The sequence below is a fragment of the Passer domesticus genome, chromosome 3 (genome assembly GCF_036417665.1).
Source record: "Passer domesticus isolate bPasDom1 chromosome 3, bPasDom1.hap1, whole genome shotgun sequence".
Taxonomy (NCBI): Eukaryota; Metazoa; Chordata; class Aves; order Passeriformes; family Passeridae; genus Passer; species Passer domesticus.
The window spans coordinates 49229640-49250399 of NC_087476.1; the positions used below are offsets into that span (position 1 = coordinate 49229640).

Consider the following 20760-nt stretch of genomic DNA (forward strand, 5'->3'; position numbering starts at 1 on the left):
TCTCTGTGTAAACAAATAGTGCCAAATTTGATTAAAATAAAGTCCATCTACTTCCTGGCTGAGACCAATAGGGCAGCCTCCATTTTCACTATCTTCATTTATTTTCACAGTGTTGAATCCAACAAAGCTGTTGGTAACATGTTTGATTTGCCTGTTTTGCACCTGGTGAATTCAGTACCCTGCATTAGTGAATGTTAGTGAATATTTTACCCAAACTTTTGTATAACTGTGGAAAATCACTTAAGTAAAGAAAGGCCTCCTTGTTCTACACTATAATAGCAAAGGTCCAAATGTATCTCAGGTTGCAAGAAGTAGGGATTATTTTCCCAAATACTGCCTTACAGTCCTTATTGTTGACTTAAGGGATTTTTTTCTTTTAAGAAATGCAGCTATACCTACTGTATTTGCTTTGCCAGCCCAATACAAGCATTGACCCAACCAATCAAAGGCCAACATCCTTGCATTTCTGACGTCAGATACATAAGTGTCCTCATCGGTAGCCTTTCTTTTGTTCAATGTCCAGGTCTGAACTTCCCCCATGGAATTAATCCAATAAAGAGTGTTATTATACCAGTCGAGGTCTTGAAGAAAGAAAGATGTTAATCATTACACAAACAAGTAAATAAAAAAAAAACCAAAACATTGTTTTAAAGAATAAAAAGCAGTCAGGCACTTCATCTTTTTAAAAATCAATACAAATGCACAATTAGGCTCAGCTAATATGAAGGTAGATGCTTCGTTATAGGAAATAATGTACTTGTATTGTACATATATAACCTTGATTATTATAAATGTATAACACATATTGGGATGCTGGAGACAAACCTATTCAGTTCAGAGGGTTGATTTTAGCTCTGATGTCAGAATGGTTTCACTAAGGATTAATTTGACTCGTAAAATAGAAGAAAGGTGATGTACCCAAAGTGTTGGCTCAGTGAAGCTGCTGTATTGCACTGCACAACATTCAAGTCTAGAGAACTCTTGTCTTTCAGTGCTTTTGGTGAAATTTATGGAGAGCTAACAAATGCCAAAAAGCCTGTAGCAGCAGCATACAATTTGTTTTGTATGTACCTGAAACATTTCTTATATGAGGATAGAGGAGTTCTCCTTGCCTGTAGCTGTCCAATCGCTGCTTCCAGAGACCCTCAGGGCCCACAGCCAGTATATATGGTTCTTCTTCAGCTACAAAGGAAGAAAACTGCAGTTGTGCACACCAACAAGCAATTTATGTTAACATTTGTATTTCAATAGCAGCAGTTCCTGTTCCTGGAAGGTTACAAAAGCATCTTTAAAACTGTCCCTGTCCTAAGCAAAAAAGGACAAAGAAGAAATGCATGAAAGTATCATAATTTGAGAAATTCAGAGATTCAGAGCAGCTTCAGATCCAGAACAATAAGGCAATTTGGAATCCTGTTAGATGCTGAAAAAACACTCTGGGTTTGTACCTGTCCTTTCCAACGCCAGGTAGAAGTCACCCCTAAGCCAGTCCAGCACCTTAAACTGGAAGCTATTTTCCCCTCAGACTTAGGTTCATTTGGTTGAATGAGGTTTCAAAAAACATTCCAAAGACATGGAAATATCAGACATTTCACACATCTCTATTTCCCCTGATTATCTATGCTCAAACCAAGGATTTTCAGCACTTGGTGAGCTGCACTTTTCCATGAATTGTCATTAACCCTCAGGGCATTGCACAAACCATTTCATCATAGAAAGTTCTTTACAGAGCAATGAAAAGGGATAACACCTCTTTTACCATATCAAATAATATTTTTGATGGAGTATTTGCATTAGAAAAATATAGGTAAGTACCAATGTTAATGCATATTTAATATGTCATATCATTATTCCAGTTTGAAAATCTTACTACTTTAAATAAAAGCAAATTTATTTATCCTGTGTTCTTTAATATTTCTAAGAAATACCTTTTTGTGCCCCTTATTTTGCAGTCTTTGCCCAAAGTGTGTGCCTCACTAGGTGGAAAGGTTTATGCACATTTTGTTCTTCATTTTTCCCGTGTGACAAAGCAATTCTCACCTTCTTCTAAAGTTGTACCTCTAAATGACTCTGACCATGGCCCTGCACCAGCAGGAGACACAGCTCTGACTGACACCTCGTATGCTGTGAAGCTGGCCAGCCCCTTCACTGTAAGATTTGTGTTACTAATATTTGAGACAACCCATTCCTCCTCAAATGGGTGCTGAGGTGACACTTTCACATCATAGGTCCAGTTCTGCCAAGCAGATAAACCTGTGTGAAGCAAATAATCATGTTAGTACAGTATAAATGGTTATAACTGGTGATACACATCCTGTGAGAAAGATGTATATTGGAGACTCCTTTCAAAAATGCCAATATCAGTGGAATTAGGAAAGGGATACATTAAAAATTTACACTTTTGCCCTCTAGCCCCATGCTTCAATCACCCATGAAGAATGAAATTAGAACAAACATTTTCCCTGGCCAGGTGATTTTCTGGTGTTCAAAGATACATGCACAGAGGGTAGAAACCATAGCACAATAACTGATCAAAAGTCATTACATCTCTGCCATGCATTTCCTATGTGATACCAGTACCCAGCATTACATTAAGATCAAGCTCTGTTTAAAATTCTTGAAGGGGGCATATGAGTTGCCAACACAAACTTGTGTTAATTTAGACAATTTAGTTCTTTTACTGACAAATTGGGGGCTAAATTTTTCAAGCAGAGGTAATTCCATAACTTCCATCAGGATCTGCTATTGAAGTCACTAAAGCCCAAATCAAGAAAAGGGAAAACATAAAGTTACTTCTCTAGAAAGAAAATAAGTGGACCTTCAGGGATAATTGGCTGAACTTACTGGTTCCAATGGTGTGTTCAGGTGGTCTCCAGCTGATCACAGCTCGGTCCAATCCAAATAGAGCCGTGACAAGGTGAGGAGCAGTTGGTAAAGGAAAAGGCTGAGTTGATGGCCCATAGAAAACCAAGTTGCCAATGCCAAAATACTCTGGGTACACCAAATTGCAGTCTACAATGTACTCATTGAAGCTAGAACTTCCCACTGGGGAGACCTCCTCATGGAAAACTTTCGAGCCATCTGTGACTGTAAATGTGTTATCCTTATAAACGAAGCTCTCCATGTCATTAAATGGCACGTATGATCTCAGTGTGTGAAACTCTGAACCATCAAGAAAACCTGACACAAAGGCCTGTTCTGTTTTGTTGAAGAAAATGAGTCTCTTAGATTGGAAGTCAATCGTGAAGGTTCTCAGAGCACTGGATCTCACCACCAGTGAAGCTGCAGAGGCAGTGCCAGGAAAGAGAGGAAGGTTTGCTCTGTATATGCCATCCTCCAGGAGACAGAAGATATAACTGACCATAGAAAAAATAAGCCCAAATAAACACAGTGCAAGAAGTGTGTTGAGCCACAAATATTTTAGCAGCTAAGACATCTGCCTGTCTTTATGCACAATAGAAAAATGCTTTTGGCACTATTAGTACATATATGCTGGGGAAGTAGACACATCAGTTTTTACCTTCTGGGAATTTGCATAGCATATTATTGGAGAATATTCTTCTATAATACTTTAAATGTTAAGCATGAACATTTAAAATTCATAGAGCTTCAAATTCATAAAAGCATGAAATTTCTGAAACTCAAATTTCTTATTGGAAAAGCTTTATCTCTTCTGCTAACACTCTAAAGAAGAAAATGCATGAAATAGTACTGCATGGCATGTCTCTTGTTCCAATTGTTTTGTAGCTTGTTATTTGTTGCACTTTTGTTTTGTTAACTTAACTGCTTGAAACAGGAACCTAGATGACTAATGAAGTGGAGGAAATTAGAGAGGAGCTTTATAGCACCTTTGGCACCAAATGCTCACAGGAGTTCACTTACCCATTATAGGGATCAGCTATAATCTTCCTAGGGGATGTCACATAAAGAGGAGTGATGTCTTCAGCTACCGTGCAGTTCTCTAAGTGGCACACATGTATCTGGGGAATGAGAAGAAAAACGGGTGATGCATTCATAGGGTGTTTGCTAATGAGCAGACAAGCTGACCTGAGATTCCTTCAGGGCATGGAGAGAGTGAAACACCTCTCTCACAGTCCCAAGTCCTTCTGGGCTCCTGAGTGTTCAGCCAGCCAAGTGTAACCCTTGTACACAAAGCTACAACAGCTTACCCTGAAGCTGTCTGTCATACCTCTAAGGTGGACGGGAAATTGTATATCCAACTGCCTATACTCAATTTGGAGGGCATAGGCAAACTGTACTCTGAAAATTATCTGGCAGGGAAGGGAAGTTCATTTCTGGTTCTGGAAGCAATACTTAGGAATTCAGACATCTCTGCCATTGGTCTGTTCATCTACAGCTCATTTGTATCTTTTCATCACTACTGCTTTTCCTGTTCCCTGTACCCCTGTACAGTAAGCAAAAGATCAAATTTGGCAAGAGGATTAAAAAGAATAAAAATCCTCAATAACCATTATGGGTAGGTTTCTAGTCCTTTGTACATTAGAGGATTACATGGCTTCATGCAAAGCCTGACCATTAGTGTAACTGATGTTTTATGAGTAGGAAATCCAGTGCAGGGTTAATCTCCATTTTCACTACAAACTGAAGCAGCTGTAATCGGAGCTGTTGCTATTGTATGAAACACTTAACATATTTTGTCAGTTATGACAGACACTAAAATCACTATCTATTTATCTGACCACCTTCCTGAGGCAGAGTAGGAAATGAACAGGGTAGATGGGTAACCAAGAGAAACAGTGTGCCTATACTAGGTATGAGGATGGTGTGAAGTCAGTCTCAAAAACAAATTAAAACAAAAACACTTATATCCTGAGGAATAAAATGAGGCAAGGAGCCAGAGTTCCACATAGGGTGTTTATTTTAAATATGACCTGATAGTCAAGCCTTTCTTCTTTTCTAAATTACTAAATATGTTAATGTTATATTAAAATATATTTCTATAATTATATTTTTGCATACATATCAATACATAAATCATATTTTTCTCATGTAAAATTAAGCATGCAATGGTTCAAATTAAGCAAGAAATTAATTAAGCACTAGAGCATTACCTTTTCATTCATGACAAAATATATCCTCTGGTAAAGCCAGTCTACTGAGATGGACACAATATTTCCCCAGCCAGCATAAAAGAGCATTAGGTCAGATACATCAGACATATTTGCAACTCCTTTCACCCAGATAGAATTCCCCTCAGAAAAATAGACAACTTGCTGATAAATATTCACAGAAATACCTAAAAACAGAAAGATATGTGCACACAGATAATATAAGAAAGGTTTCCATTTTTCCATTAATTTTTCTCCTTGCCTTAAAAATATGTATTTTTCAGTCTGCAACCCATCATCATCATCATCAGAGAAAAGTTAACTGGTTTTTAATTCTCACTTTTAGTCTTTCAGATAATAAGGAAACATTCCCATTTGCTATGTAAGAGACATTATTATAGAGAATTGCCCTTCAGAAAGGTAATCAAAGAGAAGACATGTAATATGCAAACCGACACTGATTGCCCCTCTACAGGTCAAACAGATGCAGCTGGCATCTCCTCACAAAGCACCATTCACTCTAGAATTCAAGTTTGAGATAATCTGTGCCACCTCTGCACTAGCAAAGCCTATTTAGTCACGGGCAACATTCTTTCTCTGGAGCCTTTGCGGCTCTGAGAAATTTAGTAGATAAACTCAGATTTCCATGCTGTCACCAAAGACCAGTGCAGATAAGAAACATTGGAAGGTGAGTAATTTGAGATAACACGGTTATCTGGTGACTTTGGCTGCTAAATGCCTCATTTCTTTAGTATGCTAACACACTAGCACTACCTTTTAGCACTTGGTATTATTTTATTTAGAGGTTTGAAACCGCTTCATTTCCCCATATTCACATTGAGAAAAAGTAGAAATTAATCGCAGAGAAACGTGGATTAATCTTACCTCAATTTAGATACCTACAATGTAAAAAATGAACCAGCTGCCTAGATACAGTGAAGAAACAGTTACACTGGGGAAAACCATTTATCGCTTCCTAATGCCTGTCACTTCAAATACATCAAATCATGTCCTGAAAGTTCCTATTTCTTCTGATTGACTATAAAGGGAGACTAGACACTGTCTCAAGCTATGTGAGGTGCATTCTGTCCTTGGTATAAAGTGGTCTTAGTGACACTTGACAGAAAAAGAGAGAGCCCAGTCCAATTTTACCTGTGATGTTGTGTTGTATAGCACCATTTGGCAGGCACTGAGCAGCTTCAAGGAAATATCCTGTGTATCTCTTCCTTAAAGACTCTTTTCTGGATAGGAAGAGCCATGCTGCTTTTTCCTTAACTAGCAAACAAAGAAAGTCAGATTTTAGATGACCACAGCACGTCGTTAACTCAGACACATCATTAACAGACATGCATGTGCACGTGTGCCCAAACGTATGTATGTCTGTAGTATGAATACATCCTTCATTAGCAGTGACAGACCAAAACTTAAACTCTTTGAGTGGTGAAAGTATATGGAGTTATTCACCATTACAGTTGATTCTGGCTCCTTACACAGGGTGAGAACAAGCCATGTGAATTTCACACCATCATTCCTGCAACAATAGTCAGTTCCCTAGTGAGGAAAAGTAAACTGGAGCAAATGAAGTCTTACTGAGCCGAGGAAATGAAGGCACTAAGACATCAATGTGACTTCAAGACCCAACAGAAATAGGATATTTAACCCCTCTGGATTTCTTTGAAAACCCCAGTCAAACTAAAATATTATCCCATTGAGCTGGAGAGAAGCAAGGTGAGTATGTTTATTTCAGGTGTTATATTGTAATGATTAGTGATTTATTCAACAAACAAGTACCTATTACAGATAAAGATGATAGTGGGATAATATTATCTGTTTCAAAGGTGATAAACTTACTAATTTTTTTTTTCCTAATAAAGTCACAGAATTTGAAATCAATAAGGATAGTTTTGGTCACAAAAACTGATTTCATGCTTATAAAGGTCCAAGTAATTTACATAAAAACCAATTCAGTAAATCTGTACCTTCTGTCTGGGCTATACATAGCCCTGGGAAAGATTGCTTGCCTTTTTTCTGAATCTCAGATCCTTGGAAATCTAGCACACACCCTGCTGAATTGATTGTTACCTTCCTTTTTAAAGATGGTGTATTATTTCAAGTATGATTTTGGCTAATTTCCATCAGCAAACAATCCTTCCCTTTTTTTTCTCCTCTTCAGCTTAAGCAGCTGTCTGCAATCAGATATCATTTCCTCATATGGATATCACAAAACTGTGATCAAATGCTGTCTTAATTTATTCCCAGATAATCTGCATAGGTTGAGCTGCTGCGAATTTCTCACATGATGCACTGTGAGTAATTTCAATAATGATGCCTTCAGAGCAAAGTACAAGAGGCCAATATTACCTCTTTATCTCTTTTCAAGTAACGTTCCTCTCAATCTACAGCAGCAATCAGATTCTTTCCCCGACCCTTCTCAGGGCTCAGATCCACACAGCTCAGTGCCTGATGCAGCAGCACCATTTCTGGACATGATACACAACGAAGGGCAGTTCCTGTTCGTGTTCCCCACCCCCATAAGGTGGGGATTTTGGGAGGTTATAGGGTTTGTTTGTTTATTTGTTTGTTTGCTTTCTACTTTAAATTAATTGCTTGGCAGTTGGATTGACATCGTGAACACTGTCCAGACTTTTCAAAAATGACCCAAATATTTATAACTCAGGGTCAGCCAGCCCTAGAGCAAACCTCTGTGGAGTTGTAAGTAAGGAAACACCAGTGTGTCTGAGCTAATAAACACAGAAAAAAAAAAAAAAAAAATAGTATTTTAAAAAGCACTAGAGAAGCAAGTTCAGTTTCTTTAACCAATGGCAATTCAGAGACAGTCTTGAAGTGTTTTCATAAAGCTGAAGCATTTCCAGGTGTTTGACAACTGAATTTTTCATGAGAAGGGAGGTCTTTTATTTTCTTTCCTAAAAGAACATTTTGATAACATCAATTTCACTCTTGTTTGTGTTCTATCTCAACGTGTATCTTTCTCTGCCAATTAATTAATAATTCTGCAATTCTTTGAGTAATAGCTATAGCACATCATTACCTTCAATATTAACTAGTTGACATAGTAAAAGAAATGCCTCCATGAAAGAGCAAAAAAAAAAGTTGGTATGATTTCACATACTTGATTTGAGATAATTTAGTATTTTTGACAAAAGAGTTTCACATGAAGTGATCATTCCCATGCTGTGCTGCCTTATCACATCCTCAGCTGAAGGACAGGACCCTCTCTGATGAGCTATTGACTCCTCAGTGTACAACTCCCTGACATGTTCACAGTCTAAATATTTGTACTCCTGCCAGGAGTGGGGCAGGCCAGGAAAGATGAGTGTGTCCCCAGGAACAGACAGTGGTAAGGACTCTGCTGCTCTTGTACCTTTGGATGCTGGGGTTGTGATGTTGGCTTCAGCAGGGGGTCCAGCACCGACCTCATTAACTGCCACAATACTGAACCTATGGCACACCAAAGAGACAGGTTTTGGTTGGCAGGTTCCTTTTGAAAGATTGCCTGAGAAACATTTTACCCAGTAGGGAAGCTGCTACAGAAGCACTTGACTTTCAGAAAATGCCCTTTTAAATATAATGCTCTGGGAAAATTTAGAATAAAAGCAAAACCAACCAAAGTCTGAATTGTTCAAAGGCAAAACAACAGCACAATCTTCTAAATTTCAACTCAAAATATATTTTCAGACTCAGAAGAATAACTCGACTTCATTTCCAAGGAAGATCTGCATTTACCAGTGCAAGCAGAATGCTGACATCTGCGTTTAATAAAAATGAAGAAATTTTTCCAGATGCTTACAGAAGTAGTTTCTCCCACTATACTAAAAACATGCCACACAAGCCTAAAAAAATTAAAAACAGCAGCTAAGAAAATGCCTCCCAGCCCTATACCCAGTTGCTTTTCCTTCCTCACCATCTGACTTCTGCAAAAGCAGCCAAGTTACATGGGATAACTGTTACCTCAAGGAAGGTGCCCTTGCTGTTGGCAAGGATGTAAGTAAATAACAAAATTGTGCAGAAGTGGTGTTAAGACATACTTGGTGCTATCTGGGCAAGAAGTGTGACCTCATACCTGGCCACGTTGGTATCTTTTCTTTTTGTACCTGTAAGTGGTGTTTGGGAAGGTGGAGTAGAACTGAAAGCTGTGCCTTCTTGAGGCTCTCAGCAGTTCATGATTCTCACTGGTCAGGAGCAAGTTATATCCAATAATCAATCCATTTGGAAAGAGTGGTGGAGACCAACTAACTTCAACAGTGTTTGGGCTTGAACTCTGAATGTCTTTAATGACAGGAGCTGTTGTAGGAACTGCAAGACAGAAATATCTGACTCCGGCACTTGATTAAGACTTTAATTGATTTTGATTTTTAAATACATTCTTAGGTTCCCCACCTGTTAATTCATTTATACACCAATAAATATTATAAGAGACAGTTAATATTTCAGCTACATTTCATTTTTTTAATGTCCAGGAAAACAGGACTGTGTTTCAATCAAATACATGCATAATTATGTACAGAAGTATTCCATGTGCCCTCATGATTTTGTCCATGTACTCTTCTCTGCTTGCTTTTAAAACAAAAAGCAGGGAGAAGCCCTAAATCTTCTAGTCAAACAAAAAGAACCTATAGTTTTTTTATTTTTTAGTTTGGTCTTCTGCAGCTACCCAAGAGACTACATCCACACGGTTCTAAAGATTAGGCACCAATGTTTTCTGCCAAAGAAGTAACAATGCAACTCAAATGTTTCCACCTGAAAGATGGAATTAATAGTGCAATTCATTACCTCCACAAGCATGTGTCCGGTAGCTGGGGCTAGGTGGAGAATGGAGCTGCAGCTGAGATGTAATGATCCAAACCACTTGAAACACATATTCTGTGAAGGCCTGAAGGTCTTTGATGGTATATGAAGTTTCAGATACTACCTAGATTAATGCACAAACACAATTGGGCTTCTCCTTCCTCCAGCTGCAGCTATTGTGTAGGATGTTATGAGGGCAAAAGAGGTCTCATACAACAATATACGTATTTCAGAATAAAAAAGGCCAGCATCCTACGTTTAATTAAGAGGAAATTCTGAAAGTTATTTTCAGCATAGACATTGATTTTCCATCACTTCAAAACATTTTCTCTTCTGTTTCCTCAGAACACAGCACCAAATCTCAACAATGAGCAGGTAGATCAAAGGATTGATGCAATATAATAGTAAATTTTAAGAAAAAGAAATTTTTTAAAAGCTGAAATAGTAGCATATCACAAGCAATGTATTTTAAACATATACCACAGGTTTCAGATACAAAGGAGCCTAGTTACATTGAAATATTTATTGTCTGAAGTAATTGCTCCCTATTATTTCATCAATGATTCATTCAGAATAACTTCCTGCTTAGCAAATTATCTTTACCTTTGATTTGTGGCACCAACTTGTCATGCCCTGTAAATTGGTCCAATAGAGATGATGGCAAGATAACAAGTGTACAGCTGACGCAAAAGAACAAATTATGAGAATAACTCTACTAAGTCAGAACAAAGGTCTTTCTAGCCAAGTATTGTGCTTTGACAAGAACCTAAAAAAGTTCTCTAGGGAAAGCTATTAAAAAAAAAAAAAAGAGAGAGAAGAAAGCCTTCAGCCTACTTCTCCTGAATATTCTCATTGGCATTTCACAAGCATGACTCAACATGAAACAATGGGAATATTTGCATTTAGTAGAACACAATTTTTTCTTCTGCTAATTTTTTCAGTCACTTTTCAAGCCCGATTTAGTAATTTTAGCAATTTTAATATTCAGGAGTTTAAATTTAGCAATTTAACATCCACACATGCCAGGAAGTAGCTGAACATTTCAACTACCCATTCAGTGAGGAAAGACATCTTGCTAGTTTTGAATCTGCTACCTGCTAGTTTCCATCAAGGTCCCTAGTTCCTATGCTAGAGGAAATGGGAAATCATCCACTGCTTCCCAACTTCCCCATGCCACTTATGATTTTGAAAATCTCTTTCATGTACTTAACATATTATCCAATATTATCCAATATCTTTCTAAAAAAATAGATATATATAATTTATATCTATATATTTATTTATATATATTTATATTTATATATTTTATATATATATATAAAGAGCAGAGAAGAGCCAATTTCCTTTCAAAGCAACAGGAGGTGTCCTCCCTTACCTCTGTGTACCTCCAGTCACCAGGGAGCTTGTTGAACTTCCACTGGATAACATATTTCACCCCAGAGATGTTAGCTGCCTTCCACCCTAATGTGACACTGTGGTTTCCAATGGCAGATGCAAATGGAGCACTAGGTTTGTTCAAGTAGCCTGAGGGGAAAATACAATATAACAGTAAGAAAAAAATCTTTCATGGAAATCCCTGCATCTCAAAGGTAAAAACCTTTTACCTCACACACCTAAAAGCTGCAAAGCCCATAAAAACATATAAAAGAATATATTGAAAATATTGCTGAGTAACTCACATGGCATTTTAAAGACAGTTTGATAAGTCAGACAGAAATGAATCAGGTTCAATGTGAGTAGTTGTGACTACTACCCCATACTTTTATAACTGCATTTTTAGTTACAGCTACTTATCAAAATTTTTCTGAATAGAAACACAGAGAAGACACAAGAGACTTCTGAAATTATATTCAAGAGGACTATTTCAATAGCACTGTATCAGCCCAAGGTATCATCTTAAGCAGTTGAGACTGGATTCAAAAAGTCTCATGTCCATGAAAGGGAGGGAAAAATGTTTTACTCCAAGATAAACTTCAGTGTATTTATTAAAAGAAAAGAATGTTAGTTTTCTGATTAATGAAAATACTCTTTAAATAAATCCAGGTCACAGAACAAGACTATGAATTTATCAGACTGTCAATTGGACACAGGACTCTATTCAGACTTACTTAGTGCTTCAACTCCATATGCATCCTCTGCACAGCTACAGCCAAACTTACAGGAAACTGTCTGTGTAGGACACAGAACTCACTGGTTAGCTTTGTGAGAAGGCAAACTTCCTTCCAGAATCATGCAGACACATTTTAAATGCATACAAATTCTGTGGACATTTTGCATATACACAAACCCTATGGAAATAATTATATGAAATCTAAAAAACAGCACTACCATTAATTCACTCCAAAGATTTCTTGAGAGTATTTTCATCAATTCACTGGGCCTGAATTAAAGGTTTCCTCCTTACACACTGTCCCTTTGTGGAAAGTATGAATATGGGGCTACATTACAGCTGAAAATAGACTTCAGTGATGACCACGGAGTTGGGAAGACAAGTTTTTTTACTAGTTACTAATATATTCCACATGTTGCATTTCACCCTTCCTGCTTCATGTATTCCCTATGAATAAGGCACATTCTTACAATGTATTAACAGTGGATTTTCAAAATACCTGAAATCGACATTTTTTTAGAGTAGCCATGCATAATTCACACTTCATTTTCAGCAGTTACTCCTTTTGTTACAGTTGTGCCTACAAGCTGCAAACATCACAAGTACCCCTGGGCAGTGAGCTCCACACTAATGTCTTAAGAACAGAAAATTCCTGAGTTTCCAGTTCAGGTAGGGAAAATAAATATAGTGTCATCCTGCTTTTTATGTAGGGAACTAAAGAAGAAGTAGGAACATGTTCTAGGAGGGTCTCAGTAGCTTTAAAATTACATGCAAGACTGAGTCTCCTGGAAATCCAAACCTTTTGAGAAATGGTGATTTGAGCTTTTCTAGGCAGGAGGTTTATTTGGGCTCATTTTATTCAAATTCATTCAGCCTTTAAAATCTTGACGTTTGCTCCATACAGCAGCAACCTTTCAAGTGATAATCAACCTTTAGATCATTCAGAAGCAATTCATTATGGCAACTGAGGGAAGTTTTTTAATTGCTCTTCCTATGAAAACACACTTCCAGCACCTCATGGAAACTGATAAGACATGTTATTTCAGACAACACAGTTGCAACCAAGACAGATTTGAAAACTTGCTTAGCTGTATATTCCTATATACATTATGTCACATCTAGACATTCAGTGCCAAGTGCAACCACTTATAATTTTTTTCCAATATTTTCATATTCAGAGAAATAAAATAATTCAAGGTAAATTATCACCACAGTTAGAAGGTGACAATTCAGGTATTAGTCGTTCTGTAGTGAACACTGGAGCTCTAATTTATTACTAATATTTATTTGCTTTAAGGGGTAGTATCCCCAGATTTCATGCTGATTCATAGTACCTTCTGCCTCATTGAACACAGGTATTTCTGAACATTTGTTATTTGTTGTGTTATTCTTTCTTCTGATTTTTGTCTGAACCTGAACCATAAATCCAATTTTTGCTTGAGGTAAGAGGATTTCTAAGGCTCCTAACTTTAAATTTTGAGGGACATTTGCCAGCTGCTTTACTTGAGAACAATAAATCTTCGTATTTTCTCCATCCATCAGCAATGTTCTTACATAAGCCCAGTCTGATGTCTTTTCTTGTGACTGTTCCCATGAAATTCAGTGGCAATCCCCTGTTCCTAGGTGGAAGGAGAAATACTACCAGATTTCAATCACAAGGTGTATTCAGACAACAGAACTGAGCTAATGCCAGAGAAAAAGTCCCACTCTTACTCCCACTCCTCTGCTCTGCAGGCTGCAATGACCTGGTCCTCTCGATGCAGTGACACACTTTGTGCCTGACATGTGGGTAGTCAAGTCAGTCAGCTGATCCAGTGGAAAGATATTCCCAAAAAAGCCCTTGCAGAGTCAGCACATTTAAATACCATATTGTGTGACCAGACAGGCAAACAAAATACCCCCACACTCACTTTATGTTTCTACAAAAGTAATTTGGTTACTTCTTGGGCTGGTCCTACACTCCAAACCCACCATTTCGTGTATTAGTAAACTTTTGTCATCATCACAATTGGATAGACTAAAAACTAGTTTTAAAAAAATCCTTTCAATCAAATTTCCAGATTGCCAATGGGTTTGTATTCTACTCGTGACTCTCTCCAACTCCTCCATCACCTCCTTGAAATGTGTTGCTTCTATCTGGGATCAGCCTTCATCCTGAGGTCTCAACAGGGCCAAACACAGTCTTTCAATCATCTCACTCCTATCCCATCCTATCCTATCCTATCCTATCCTATCCTATCCTATCCTATCCTATCCTATCCTATCCTATCCTATCCTATCCTATCCTATCCTATCCTATCCTATCCTATCCTATCCTATCCTATCCTATCCTCTCCTGTCCCATCCCATCCCATCCCATCCTGCACTCTACGTTCATGCTGAAAGTGCCCATCCCTTTACCAGCACTTTGTTGACCCAAACTCATCACTGTGAACACCAGTCCACCCACAGCACTCCCCACTTGAGGTCTCTTTCTAAGGGGTCACATGTTGACCATGAATTGCATTTTATTTAATTTAGACTCTATCCAGGCAAGAGTTTTATCTTCTAGCTCCCACTCTGGTTCACTTCTTGCCAAGCTGTATTATACCAGCCTTAACAAGCATTCTCTCAGGATAGTCTTTGATGGAATTAATGAAAAACTGGATGAACAACACTCTTGTGAGAGCCTAGAACATGGTTTACATAGGTCTGTCCTGTTTCATAATACTGAGATTAGTCTGCAATGTTCTTTACAGCGATGTTCTTTGTCACACAGCAGCTCTTAATGCAAACCTGTCCTTGGTCACCATGCTGAAAAGGTACATGTAACTCATTCTTCAGCTTTAGGGAGAACAGAGCACCTGAATTGATAAGTTTGTGTATCTACATTGTATTTCTTAGCATTTTGTGGACATAGCAATCACTGAAATAGTGATTTATTTTTTTTTTATTGCTCTGATGGCATTTAACTTACCTCACATGTTCTAGTGTATGTCTCATTCTGCCAAGTAAAAATTAATAAAATGTGGGGTTAGCAAAATATAATCACAGAGTATTTCAAACAGATAACACCAATTTATTAGAATTTCTTACAGTGAAAGTACATTAGAAAACCTTATCACTGGCAAATAATGAAAGAAGGAAAACCCACACTTGAAAAACAGAAAGTCAACATTAGAGTGATGCTAAGGTTGAATGAGATTCAAGTGTTCAAGAGATGCAGAAAAAATAGGAGTTTAAAACCTATCATGGCAGTTTCCCAGACCACTGCTAGTTCTCACACATCTGGTTTAGTAAAAACAAGAAATCAATCTACTGCAGGCCATGTGCTTCATTTACATTTGCACTCAATTCTGAAACAGCTCCAGCAAAGTCCTGAAAAGCACTAGTGCATTCTCACTGTCTAAAAATCTGTGTTGAGCTTAATGAGCTGCAAAATACATACATTCTCACAAACTAATTGAAAACCTTTGATATTAGCTGCAACTTGCATAACAAGAATTATTAATTTTCCAAAACAAAATTTATAAGGAAGGGAGAAAATTGTAGGCGTTACACTTTTCATAGAAGCACTGCTCTGACTGGATTTTGAACTTCTGCCATTGGAGAGGATACTTGACAGGCTGGAGACAAGAGTTCTAGAGCCAAAGCTCAGGTAATACTCACACATTTCAGTGGACAGTCGGTTTGCACTGTTGCATTCCAAAACTGACATCCCTGTGTACACTGCAAAGACAGAGGATGGCCTTAAAAATTACTTGGAGAGCAGAATTCCAAAGGCAAGGGTTACTCCAGCACTAGCCATACATTAAAGGGACACAGGGGTATTATAAGTACTCAGATCCTACAGTAAGAGAGTTGTGTTGTATAGTACCCTTCTCCATGTAAAACCAAATACAAAGAGAAATAAATTCAGTCTTGTTCTGGAAATGAGTTTACTCAGCCAGCCACGTTGTGGCCAGTGCTCCCACCATCCCAGCTTTGTTTTACCACTTGCTCTCTGTGCAGAAGCAGCAGATATGCAGTGTTCAGGACAGCAAAGCATAGAGGAAAGCTGTTCAGCACAAGCCCTCCCACATGTGCATGCCAATAGGCATTGGCTTTAAAACCATAAGTTTTCAGAGAAGCAATAAATACTATGTTGTTAAGTTTTGATGTTGTACCTCTCTTGTTTATGCTGTCCCATCTACTTAGTGATTCTGAAAGTTTTCTTTTTAAAGGGAAGCTGGAACAACTTTAAGAGCAGAAGATTGATACTGAGTGTTGCAAAGCTTCATGAAAAATATAGACAAAACTTGATAACACTGAGCAAAGATACTCAGTAACTTAAACAGGTGAGTCAACCTTGCTATGTATTGTCATGACAACACAGACTTTTATAGTCCCAGCATCATAAAAGGCCCAGCCTCACTCAATACCAGGTGTTGAGAGGCTGCTTGCCACTAATCTGTGGAAAATACTGAAGACTGAATTCTCCACCACTCTTCAAAGAATGTGTATAATCACTGATACTGAAATTGGCAGGAAAAACTTCCTAACACAATCTGGGCCATTAGAAAGCAGGCATTCTTTATCTGTACAGGACACACAGAAGGACATCTCCTTATTTCTGTGTGTATTTTGAGACTTTACAACAAACTATTTATCCACTATAATCATACATGTAAAATGTGTTTTTATCTTAATTATCTAATCTAATATATAAATTATCTAATATATAAATATCACTTTTCTAGAATTAATTTCCAGGCATCTGCCTCCTACTGGAAGTCCTGTTTATAGTCCTGAAGGTTTATCAAGAGGCTCTGGTGGCCATATTCACCAAATGCTTCAATAGTAAAGGTGACTTTTCCTTGAACTTTTTCTTTGGGCATGAGCTGTTGGTTCCTGTTACATAACTTGCAAAAACCCCACTGCAGTCCTCTTTATCTGTTTCTCCATTGGTTCCAACCATGTTTATCATCCTGCATGCCTACCTTTACATCCTTTTATCTTTTTTTTTTTGCCAGTTAGTCTTTAAGCTCTATTCAGCAGCCTCAGGGAAGCTGAAGATTTTTATTCACTATGTTATTTATCACCACCAGCTTGAATTGCATTTGCAATCTGAACTAGGAAATCAGCTGAAGTCCTCCAAGAATACTCCTATAAAAAGCTTAGGTTAAGCCCACATGACAGACACAACCATTTGAAATCCTAGAGAACTCTAAATGTTCAACAATTATGAATTTTCTTACACTGAATCACTGAGAAAATGAAATAAACTACTTAACTGTACAGAGATAACTGAATAAGACAATCTTAATGACTTGCATGTTGGAGGCAACACTAGTTTTGACTCATTGTCTCAAAAATGAGAGGTTATGAACTTTGTAGATCACAAATGTGAGCATAACTCACAGCAGAGAACATCACCCTTTACACAATTTCTTTAAATAAAAAATATAGCCATGCCTCTAATAATTTGAACAAAATCTACCCACTCGACTTAGTGACTTATGCCTGATGGGCAACTGTGCATATTTCCATGAAATCTTTGAAAATATGATCATTGTACCCATTGTATTCAAATAGCAGGAACATAACATGTCAGTAATTAACAAAGTAAACCATTACTCACCGCTCCAGTGATGTCACTAACATTGCAAAGGTTAGTAATTCCAAGTTCTCCTTCCTGTAGGAATATATACCCTTTTTAAAAAGAATTAAAATATTTCCTCAAAATTATTTTATTAAAACACATTAAGTCATTGACTTTTTGTAAACCAAATTTTCTTTGGCTGATGTTTCCTCATCTGGAGAAATTTATTGTTCATAGTAGCTTCTCACTTGATTTCTGAGATACCATCAAACAAAGACATTGGCAGAATCAGATGGTGTTTGTCAAACTGTCTGAGGTAGGAATTGGCTCTTACCTCCCCATTCTGGTTCACTGAGTCAATAACAAATCCTGCACAAATATGTTGGGCTTAAATGACAAAGCCAAGTGGCTTTGACCTCCTGGGAGCGGAAAGACCTTCCTTCAAGCTAAATGCCTTTTGTCTGGCCACCTTTTGGAGGAGTTTTACGCAGCCATATGGTGATCACCACCATCCTTCTTCTCCTGCCAAAAGTGCTCGCCAGTGAAAATGCCTGCTTTTTCACATCATCCAAAGTGTGCAAAACCTATCACTGTCACTGAAGTGCAAATGATTTGAGGATGTATGCAACAACCTTAGAGAAGCCGAATAGCAGCTCTTAAATTTTTGAACTGACAGCCGGTGAGAGCAACCTTAATAAAACAATTCTTAGTAAAAAATTTTCAGCACCTGGGTACACCATGACAATAGTGAGAATCAAAGCTGTCACAAAAAAAAATCGAATACAACAAGTAGACCAGAGGAGAAAAATAATATTTACAACTCTCAGACTCAAAGATTACATTTTTCACACCTGAATCAATACATTCACTGAACATAAATGTGATTTTCCTGTCTTTCAAATCTGAAAGAAAGAGCAGCTTATTTCTTATTCTGAATTAATTTAAACTCAAATCAAAGGATTCCCATTAAAGTTATCATTGCATGATAGGTTTCCATCAGGGAAGGCAATTAACTCTTTGACTGGTGCAAGAGCTCCAAATAGTTTTAAAGGAACTGTCAGGGAAGTGTATGAAATAAAATAGAGCAGGTGATAGTTCTCTGCAGCAGGTTTCCACAATTAGCACCAAGGCACAGAATGTCCTTTTAACAAGGCAAAGACACACAGTGCTCTAAAACATATCAACAGGTTTCTGGCAAATAGAAGCAAGGAGGAAACTCCTGAAGAAAAAAGAATTGTCTTGATTTCAGACGTTTTGCTTATCTTTTTCTTACATTCATAGAATGTATTGCACACTATTTCAAGCAGTATTAAGAAAGTATAAAACTAAGGATCTGACCACTAATTTTAATACTTACAGAATTACCCACAATTTAAACCAGCTAAACTTAAAAATTAAGCTGCAGCTAGGTTCAGGATAGCTGTGTGTGTCAAAGAAAATTTCTTGTGACTTTACAGTTTTTCTCGATTATATAACAAAAGCCCTGGACTAGACTGAAATGAATAAGTAAAGTGAATAAACTGAAAGAATAAAACTTTATCTTCCCCACCATCCAGGGTCTTTAGCATTTATAGTAATTGCAGGTAGTCAGAGCAGTGGGATTCCACAAATTCAAATGTTAAACATTAATTCTCAAACTCTGCTCTTAGTAAAACACATTCTTTAGAGAAATTTTGAAAACACTGATATGTAATATGAAGTTCTTACAGTGCTAACAACAATCTGTTTTTCAAAAGATTAGGTACAGGTGTTGAGAACTTACCAGGTTACTTGCACATAAGTTTTGACAGTTCCTTGAGAAAGCACAGTAAACTGCAGAAATCCATAGGCAGCAAAGCACAACAAGCCTTTTTAGGGCGAAAACCCACAGGCAAGCGTTCTTCATAACTTAAACAATTTCATCTGGTAATCTGCCTCTTCCCTTGACTTAGGGACAGAGTCAAGTTTAAGTGACGGAGATACAACTGTGAAATTTCTGCATGTCTGATCGTTAAAACCTTTTCTGAATCCTTGTTTACACTCCGCTCCTTCAACAGCTTCTCAGCTTCCTGGAGCACCTGTCTTGAAGTTACGCAACCACTATTTCATAGTTTTTTATTAAGCCACTGAAACAAAAGAGTTGACAAATGAAAGTCAGTGTATCAACTTACACAAATATCATTAACGTAAAAAGGAAACTAAGGGCAATGCTTAAGCAGGTGCTCCGAGCCACACGGAAACAGGGAAACATTGGGAAAAAACAGCATAATGTTAATTTTTACTAGATTAAGCTATTTCTAAGTATTTGTACGTGAATGCAACTAAGAAAATTTGTTGGTGATGATGAATAACTTTGTTAGAACACCATTGGTCATATCAGACATGGCAAAAATTTTAATCTTTTGTTTTTAATGACTGTTTTCAAGTGTTCTGTTTCCACACCAAAATACCATGCAGAACAGACCCGTGTCTGCCTTCAGATGCAATCTAGACACAAATTAACCTAAGCCAATTTGCTAAGGGCTCTCTAGATGAGGAGGCACAATTGTACAAGTTTGAATCCATATCATGGAAGCAAAATGAAGCTGACAGTAAAATTGTGTGTCTGATTTAAAGAGCGGTCATGAGTTGAAGTTAAAAGTTGAAGACTCACATTAAAGAGGTCTGTGGAAAGTCAGGCTTAAGACACAACCAGGCTCTGGTCTGTGGCACATCTGTGCTGTATCAGCAGAGATATCCACAGAGTAAATCTGCAGTAGATCAATCCAGCTTACACACACACACACACACACACACACACACACACACATATATGAACAAATGCTATGTCATTTTGTTCATGTATGACTCATTATAAATCAAATGTGCTACTTCAGAAATTGTAGCATTTTGATGATCAGTTGAGGCTGGCACATTCTGTTATTGCTGCTTAGAGAGAGTACCTGCTTTCCGACCATACCTTTCCAAGCCCCATTGACTCGCCAAGGAAACATTTCTGCAGTCATGCAATAAGACAGGCTGAGAACCTGGTTAACACTAACCCAGCAACAGCAGAGGTGAACTGATTGGCATTAACCTGATGCTGTATTTTCTGGCTTAGGCTTTAGTAGAATCCCCTGTGCTGTTCTGTTCATGCAGTGAAAGGAGGAAATGCACCAAGGCAGGAGGAAAGGGAAAGCCAGGATGGAGACAGACAATGAATATTGGGAATCAGGTGGCTCAACATGGTCCAAGGAAGG

The 20760-nt window shown here is 37.7% G+C and overlaps 1 protein-coding gene across 1 annotated transcript in view; it reads right to left on the reverse strand.

Annotated features, from left to right (window-relative positions):
* Positions 1–20547, reverse strand: part of ROS1 (ROS proto-oncogene 1, receptor tyrosine kinase) — a 70111-nt gene extending 49564 nt beyond the window's left edge. Inside the window, exons 1-17 of the mRNA XM_064413000.1 lie at positions 20481–20547; positions 19305–19647; positions 17582–17635; positions 15631–15690; positions 14939–14965; positions 11981–12041; positions 11248–11396; positions 9858–9996; positions 9179–9380; positions 8449–8525; positions 6219–6341; positions 5070–5254; positions 3880–3977; positions 2842–3353; positions 2038–2250; positions 1072–1182; positions 400–581 (exon numbers count right to left, since the gene is read on the reverse strand). Of these exons, the coding sequence (XP_064269070.1) occupies positions 400–581; positions 1072–1182; positions 2038–2250; positions 2842–3353; positions 3880–3977; positions 5070–5254; positions 6219–6341; positions 8449–8525; positions 9179–9380; positions 9858–9996; positions 11248–11396; positions 11981–12041; positions 14939–14965; positions 15631–15690; positions 17582–17635; positions 19305–19427 (2316 nt within the window). The 5' untranslated portion in view covers positions 19428–19647; positions 20481–20547. The remainder of the gene's footprint in view (positions 1–399; positions 582–1071; positions 1183–2037; positions 2251–2841; positions 3354–3879; positions 3978–5069; positions 5255–6218; positions 6342–8448; positions 8526–9178; positions 9381–9857; positions 9997–11247; positions 11397–11980; positions 12042–14938; positions 14966–15630; positions 15691–17581; positions 17636–19304; positions 19648–20480) is intronic.
* Positions 20548–20760: the final 213 nt, after the last annotated feature.